Source organism: Eurytemora carolleeae, unplaced genomic scaffold (genome assembly GCF_000591075.1).
Source record: "Eurytemora carolleeae unplaced genomic scaffold, Eaff_2.0 scaffold326, whole genome shotgun sequence".
Taxonomy (NCBI): domain Eukaryota; kingdom Metazoa; phylum Arthropoda; class Copepoda; order Calanoida; family Temoridae; genus Eurytemora; species Eurytemora carolleeae.
In genome coordinates this window covers 175,806-184,843 of record NW_019396246.1, presented here as the reverse complement: position 1 = coordinate 184,843, position 9,038 = coordinate 175,806, and the positions used below count along the sequence as shown (strand labels likewise).

At 31.5% G+C, this 9,038-nt stretch overlaps 1 protein-coding gene across 1 annotated transcript in view; it reads right to left on the bottom strand.

Moving 5' to 3' along the window:
* Positions 1-9,038, bottom strand: part of LOC111699274 (uncharacterized) — a gene marked incomplete in the record, with an annotated part of 16,865 nt that overhangs the window by 6,764 nt on the left and 1,063 nt on the right. Inside the window, 3 exon segments of the mRNA XM_023469902.1 lie at positions 1,476-1,545; positions 2,544-2,605; positions 3,736-4,118. Of these exon segments, the coding sequence (XP_023325670.1) occupies positions 1,476-1,545; positions 2,544-2,605; positions 3,736-4,118 (515 nt within the window).

The following is a 9,038-nucleotide window of genomic DNA, read 5'->3' as shown; positions in this document are numbered from 1 at the left end:
ACTTGTTTTCGAACATTCCGATTCAAATAGAAAATTGAGATTAAGACCAAACAAATAGAGATGGGCACATTTGACTTTTTTATTTCTTTCGTTTATCGTTCGTTTACAACTTGATTTGTTCGTTTTTTCTATAAAAAAAAAATGATTTCGTTTTTTCTTAAAATTATCGGTCATTTTCTAGCTATTTCGTTCGTTTTCTCACTGAACGATCGTTCAGTAAAACCGATTGTTCAATAAAATCGTTCGTTAAGTAAAGTTTCAAAAATTTGTTTTAAAAAATGGTTCGTTCAGTAAAAAAAACCGATCGTTTTTTCCCAAATCTTTTGGAAAATTCCTTCGCTCTTTTATTTTTCCCGACGGCCATTCCCTTTAATGGTTCACATCCTAGTTATATATTTGTATATGTCTCTGAACTTCAAGGAACGGAATCAAAATCAAAAATGTAATTTAATTTAAAATTTGAAATCAAAGGTCTTTTACAAAACTCTAGTTTAGGATTTTAAAATCCATTTTTAATATATTTACCTTTAAAACATTATCGTTCAGCAAATTGCACTATTTAAAACATGGAAGGTTAAAACTATTTAAAAAATTAACTCTAGAAAACATCAAATTCGGTGATTCCATATGAACTCAGTTTCATTGGGTATACAGATCTCACTTTGTAATCTCCCTTTCAACTTTCAATCTCCCTTCCTAACATTCAATCTTCCTCTGGCCTCTACTACTTTTTTTTCAAAATCTCACTTTTTAATCTCCATCTCAAAATTCAATTACCCTCTTTTTATGTGATCTCCCTCTCAATATGGTATCTCCCTCTCAATATGTTNTCTATATCACTCATCATGTTATCTCCATCTCAAAATGTTATCTCCCTCTCAAAATTTTATCTCCCTCTCAATATGTTATCTCCCTCTCAAAATTTTATCTCCCATCGGCTTCCTCTTGTATTTCATCATCCCTCCCCCTGTAAAGTATCTGTTTCTATCACATTTAATAAAGTATCTTCACAACCCAGCTCAGTCTAAAAGTTGCAAGATTCGTGCCGGTACAACACGTACTGTACAGTGTACATATATGCAGCCCGTCGTACTGTCCAGTTAAACTATCCAGTTTAGAGTTGACCCACCATGTGTTATGCAATAAATGTAGCTTGGCAAGATTACAGTGATGCACTGCGATTTAAAGGTTGCAAACTCCTCTAGCGCAAAATTCGATGAGAATTATAACAATTACTTCTTAAAGACAAAAGCTAAAAAACAAAGTGCTTTATATAGAGAACTGGTTTCAATATGTACGCAGAGTATACGCAATTATGCAATTAATTTTCCTTGCATAATAACCTTGCCTCCCCCTGTATAATATTTCTCATCTCCTAATGCAATATCCGATCTTTATCTCCATACCCTAATCAAATCTCCCTATCTCCCTCTCCAAATTTAATCTCCGCCTATGTTTAGAAATTTGAAATAAACCTGTTGTTTGATTGGTTGGTAAAATTCTGTTCCTTCTTCTTCAAAGATGATTTGAAAACTCCTCCTCGCACTGGAAAAATAAAAAAAAGACTGTTATCCAGAATTTAAATGATATTGTATGTATGAATGTTATTGTTAGAGTTTGTGTGATGAGTTTGTTTCAATATATATATTATGTTCAAAGCTCAGCGACTAGCGCTTTTAGCCAAGAACGATGTCCAGAGCTGAGAACTTTTGTGTTACACACTCATAATCTCAATATCAATTGTGGGCACTTTTGATTCTACGCAGAATTTGCTTCATTTTTTGATTTTTGATTATCACAGTTTCTCTATTCGCTTATTGTTTGCATACAAAATTCCCTGTCTTCTGATTGGCTATTTGGTTTTAACAGACGACACCCTTCAAATCTCGATATCCACAATACAACGACTAATACAGAAGAACGTAGTATCCATACAAGTTCAGAAAGATGCAACATACGACTTTTGATTTTATTTTTTAAAATAACATTTAGCTTCCAACTTTTTTTCGAACATTCCTGGAAAATATGAAAATGTCGTCTTCATTACCAAAAATCCTCGAAACAGGAATAAATGTTTTTATAGGTAACTCTCAGATCATAACAATTAAAACATATTATGAAAAATCAACTATATACAAGTGTGGCGAAAGATAATCGATGACTATAGGTTGTAATATCTGAATGATTTGTTTGTAATTAAATAAATTTTTTTACGGTCTAGGTTGATGTTGCATCTTTCTGAATTTGTATGGACACTACGTTCTTCGGTATTAGTCGTTTTTAACAATTTTCTCCTTATAGACGCAACAGATAGAAGTAAGATTAGTAGCGATCAAAAGCGCTTTTTTCTCGCATTAAGCCTACACCCCCCTTTCATTTTTCGCGAACACTCCCTTTAACATCCCTAATTGTGATGTACTTCGTATGAGTTTGTGAACATTTACATGATTTGTATACTTTGAACTCCTTTTCAGGCTCAAAAGGACTGAAGAAATACCGAGGGATAGGCTTATTTCCCGTCTATTCTGTTCATGCCATAATACCTATATTAGGAGTTTCTGCATAGAGTCCAGCTTGTCTTAATCCAGGAGTAGAGCTTAAAGATCTGAATCAGAAAAAAATGATTTAACTTTTTTTACTGTATTTCCGCCCGCCATTACCGGACTTTCTGATACGTATCTCTGATTTAAGAAGGTGCAGGTTATTTCTTTATAAGAAAGTTCAGCGTATGTTTACATACAGTACAAGATATACTGCATGAAGAACGGTGGTTAACATTATTTAAAAAGGGAGGAACGGTTCTGTTCTAACGTAGAAGGGTCATTTGACTCTACATTTTAAAAAGTCCGGTTTTGTTCAGTAGAAATACAGAATCGTTTTTTCCTTTTCTGTTCCAGGTTAGGAATTGGTAAACAAGAACGACCATTCAAAATATTCTAAATGAACTTTTTGTTTGTTTATTTTCTTGTGGTTCAGGGGGCGTGAATAAGGATTATGTAGGGGGGGCGGTAAAATTTTTTATCCCCCCACCCCCCTAGAGAAATATCATGATGTATATCAAATTGATTTGCATTTTCCACTCATTTCTGGCATTTACAAACTCCATTAAATAAAGGCTTCATTTCATACCTTTCAGCTTTCACCATGTTTTATATCCTTCATTATAGTCATTCATTTGACATTAACTACAAAGATCTGTAAACATCTGAATTTATTTTAAGTTAGATGCAAATCAATAGTTTTACTCTAAGAGGAAAAAGATGTAACTTTTTCAAATCTTTAGAAAAGCTACTCTGCAAAACTTTGAAAAAATATTGTCTTTGTTTCAATTCTTATTTCTAATTTCTAAAATTTTCTTGTCGTCAGTGTAGTATGTTAATATCTTAAATAAATCTAATATGGAAATGACATTATTTAGAAGTAAAAATGTATTTTTCATTGTCCATACTCTTTTTTTCTATTAAAAAAAAAACATCTAATTGTAATGACATTGACTATTACTTTAGAATTTAGAATCATTTTATAGAAAATGTTGACTTAAAATCTGAAATATCTGAAGTATCTGCGGTCTGCACATTTAAATAATTTTTTTGCAAAGGAATTTAGTTTTTGTAACAAACTTACATTTTCTAACCCCTATATCTTTGTAACCTGATTGAGGAACGAACGATATATATAAAAAAGGAACCCGCTATTCGTCAATTATGTCCTCCAACAATTATTTAATTTATTTACCTATTTATGTGCTCTGTTTGTGCTCCGTTTTTATCCTGTAAATCATCTCTTCTCTCCAGATCTGAACCAGGATCAAAGAGGTGTCTTGAATCTCCTGTTTGTCCTGACTTGAAGGATCTTGGTTCCTTATTCAACCTGCTATCCGTCCTACCCTGATTGTTGGGTGTGTTGAACCCTGAACCTGGAAATTGGTTCTCCAGCTGAACCCTATGCTGAGAACCTCCAGGAGGATTAGAACCAAGAGGATTAAACACAACAGGATTAGAACCAGAAGGATTAGAACTGGGAGGATTAGAACCAGTAGGATTAGAACCGGTAGGATTAGAATTTGAGGGTCTAGGAAAAGATCTGCAAGAACCATTCCTACTGAGAGGTTCAAATTCCTTCAAAAAATTTAATATTTTGCTTTTTGGCTTGTTGCAAAAATATAAACAAGTCCAGGCTAAATGAATATAGGATAAATGGATATAAGATAAATGAAAAGGATAAATGAATATAGGATAAATGAATATAGGATAAATGAATATAGGCTAAATGAATATGGGATATATGAATATAGGGTAAATGAATACAGGATAAATGAATATAGGATAAATGGATATAAGATAAATGAATATAGGATAAATGAATATAGGATGAATATAGGATGAATGAACATACGATAAATTAATATAAGATAAAAAATAGATATAAGATAAATGAATATAGGGTAAATGAATATAAGATAAATGAATATATGATAAATGAATATAAGATAAATGAATATAGGGTAAATGAATATAGGATAAATGAATATATATAATAAATGAATATAGGATAAATGAATATATGATAAATGAATATAGGATAAATGAATATAGGATAAAAGAATATAGAATAAATGAATATAGAATAAATGAATATAGGATAAATGAATGAAGGATAAATAAATATAGGATAAATGTATGAAGGATAAATGAATATAGGCTAATTTTTTTTGTAAGTTCACTCGATTACTTTTTAGATCAGTTGTTGTCAATCTGATTTGTGTTCTAATGTAATCAGCTTCGTTTGTCAAACCGAGACAAATTTCCGAATGGTCTCAAACTTAATCCACCAGTCTGTTTTAGACTCTTTAAGAGCAATCAAAAGAAAAAAAGAGATTGAGTATTAAATGTTTGATGGACTTTTGAGGATTTTTCAGGTTTTGATTCACATTTGAGATCCATAATCAATGTCATCCCTTTGGTCCTATGACAGAGACTTTGGGACAAAGGAATTGAGTTTTTGCCACAACCTCAAATTTTCTAATTTCTATATCACTGCAACTATTTCAAACTTAAATTATTTGATCTAACAGAATTTATATTTTTGAATATCCAAGGTCTATAGGTTGCCAAGATAATGGGATAAGATTTTTTGAAACTCAAAAACTCAGTTCCTTTAACACAGATCTTTGTCATTTTTAAATCTTTCTTTACAACTTCGTTTACTATGTAAAGGCATATATCAAGCTGTCTCACAAACATTCATGTTGAATCCTTGCTACTGGTTTGAACAATTTGCAACATTTAAAACTTTTTTTAGGTTCTGGATGGTATTTTTTTCGCCGGACATGCGCCATAATCCTTCAAATACTATTTTTTCCTTCTTAACCTCAATAAACCTACATTAAACCTTCAATAAACCTCCATTGAACCTCCATTAAACCTCCATTAAACCTCCATTAAACCTCCATTAAACCTCCATTAAACCTTCATTAAACCTCCATTACAGTTTATAAAATCGTTTTAAATTGATCCTGGATCATGTTTAAGGGTTCGGCTTGGTTATTCCATAAAAACATTTTTGGGTAACCAAGCCTCCAAAGTGTTTCCTTTCTCTGGTTAATATTCTAGATATTCCTATGCTGTGACAACGAAGCTAATCATACCTTCAGGAGAACACTCCTTACATCACAACAACAATCTGCTTGACGCCAACCTGTCCAAAAATGTATCCGGTTCAAATAAAGTGAACTTATAAAAAAAATCTTTAGAGCTGAGACTTCGAGAAGTACAACTAGGAAGATTTTAGCGAAACTTCTTGATCACACCTCGTAGAATAATAGAATATAGGCCGAAAAATTAATGTTGAAGAAAAGAAGAAATAAAGGAATTGAGTGTTTGACACAAACTCTGATTTTCTAATCTCTATATCTTCACAACCAAATGGTGTAAACCTTTGATATTTCAAGCATAGATTATTTGATGTAACAGATTTCATAGTTTGAAATGTTGAAGGTCTACGACGAAGGGATGCAAAGGTATATGGATTATGAAATCATAGTTTGTGGCAAAAACTCAATTCCTTTGTAAAAATTAATATTAACTTTCCGTCCTTCCCTTGATCAAATCTGCAATTTTTTACATCAAATATCAAAGTTTTAATTCAGCTTGAATTGTACAGGGTGTCCCGATATAATATATATGTTGTACAGGGTGTCCCAATATAATATATATGTTGTACAGGGTGTCCCAAAATAATATATATGTCGTACAAGGTGTCCCAATAAACATGGGATTTAAATGACGACTTCTATATCGTCTTTGGTTCAAGCGGTATTATATTTCGTAAATATAATTGTGTAGTATCACAGTTAAAACATTTAATAGCGAAAACTACTAGTCTTGGGATTTCCAAAATGGGTTCCACCTTTACCCCTCTTTACCTACTCTTTCACGTTCAAAATTGACGGAGATATTAGGAAATATGTCCAGATCCAGTTAATTAAAAATAGACAAAACTGTTCAAATGTAAAATATCTCAGTTTATTTTATAGATAAAAAACAGGTAGATCACATTTTGAAAAGCTCATTATTTGATGCACTTTATGTCATTAATCAATTATCGAAAATCAAAGACGATATTCAATTCGTCTCTCAATTCCCATGTATATTGGGACTCCCTGTGCAAAATTATATTTCTCTCTCGAAGAATCTATGAATTTTACAGCAGAAAAATAATGTCGTCTTCGCTATATCGTTAATATATTAAATGTCACTTCAAAGGAGCTGAGTTCTTCTCATAAACTAAAATTGTCTATCCCTAAATCTTTGCATTCTGATAGTGTAAACTTTTTTATTTCAGACAAAGACTATTTTGTTTAACAGAATTTATATTTTGAAATATCAAAGGTGTAAATATCAAAGGTGAAATATCAAAGCTGAAAAAAGAGATTACAGACTGATAGCAATCAGTTCTAAGTCTGGATTTAACTGTAACGGTTCTTCCAACAAACTCTGGTTTTCTGATCCCAATATTTTTGCAAGTTTGAATATCAGAGATTTACATCAGGTTGCATAGATATAAGAATTAGAGCACTTTTCTGACTAAATAAAAATGGTTTTTTAGAAATTAAATATAAGTATAAAATTATGGAACACGACAACGAAACTATTGAATAAAAAAGTCTAAAGAAGAAATTTTTTTATTTCTCTAATAATCTGAAATAATGCTTGCTAACTTTGTAAATTTTGTATCTGTGCAACATTATATTGTAAACCTTTTACATTTCAGACCTAGATTATTTACAGAATTACAGAATATATAATTTGAAACCTAGAGATATAGGGATAATACAATCAGAGTTTGAGGCAAAGGCTCAATTTCACCCATTTTCCGTTAATCCTTCTGTACAGTGTAATAAAGAAGTTGAGGTCTGATGAACAATCTTTAAAAGTTTCTACATAAATTTTATAAATTTTCAAACAATTACAACAGCAAAATTCGCGAATTCGCGGATTTGTTGATTTAAAAAATCGAAATATTTGAAATGCATCCAGATCTGACCATCCATAAACCTTCCCTGGGGACCCACACAAAATTTGGGCCGGATCAATTTAGCAGTTTTGACATTTATCGGATACAAGCAGACAAACAGACACCCAGATACGCAAATCATATCTATATATATAGCTTAACGACATTATGATTCTCTATTACAGGGAACTTTTTAATGCAGGTAATTTTTAATGCATTTAAGTAAATTGCGCAAAAGATTGACTACTTAAATCTCCTCTTTTTTAAGGGCTATTGAGAGGAATTAAAATATTTTAAACTTTTAATATGTCATTGAATAAATTGGCCTTTCTCATTTGTGTGCGTAAAATCCAAACTTGAGGAGCTACGAGGTCACAAAGTCGTACCAGTGATGTCAAATAAACTTAACCTTCTCCTTCTGGCTTGTTTGCAATGTTCAACTTTATGTAAAATATGGTGACATATTTTTTACATATGCTTAACCCTTTCTCTGCTGGGGTACTTGAAAACCAGGATATGCTGGGGAGGGGGCAATTTGACACCCAACCTCTAAATCCCATGTTTTGAAACTTTAAACTTTTCTTTTCTCCCTCTTTCCTTATTTATTCATCAAGCTTAGACATTTGAGGCATTTCTCACCTTTATAAAGAATGAAAAGTATTTACTGTTTGAAACTGTAAATAGAACTATAATTACTTTTAAACCTTTAAATTCGTGCAATGGAAGGCCTTCAACGTTGCAAACTTTGATTATTAAAAAATTAAAGTAATAATCAAATATTCACCCAAATAGATTATCAAGTACAATACGCATGGCAAAGAGAAATGAACCAATTATCCATGACGTCACAAGTGTCAAGTATAACAAGGAAGACAACATTGTCTCCCGTTAGTTGACATGTTTTCCAAAATTAAATAAAAAGGTGTAAAGAACACATAAAATTGCACTTATTTTACTGTAAGATTTTCACTTTATTCTAAAGTTGCAAAGATATAGGAATCATAAAATCTGATTTTGTGGAAAACTCACATATCCATACAATCAACCACGAAGTTCTCTAAACTAGACTCCTAGAGGCAAATTCAAAACTCAATTGATAAAAATGTAAATTTTGCTGACTTTCTACTTTCTATATAAAGTTAGTCGGAGGCAAAACTAACAATATAGCATCTTACCCCTAGATCAGAGATTAGTTAATTTTACTGGTTTTTGACAACATAACCGACCCCAGAGGCCGAATTTAAAGAATTTGAAAAAAATATTTGTTTAAACTAACCCACAATGCTTGAGCTTGATGTTCACTATGAAAAATTTTTAACTAATGGGATTCTTTCCAGCACTTGATATAATCTGTAGAACTAGTATATAGTACACAAGATAAAGAATACAGAATAAAGAATACAGAATACAGAATACAAAATACATAATACAGAATACGGAATACAGAATAAAGAATACAGAATACAGAATACAGAATAAAGAATACAGAATACAGAATACAGAATACAGAATACAGAATACAG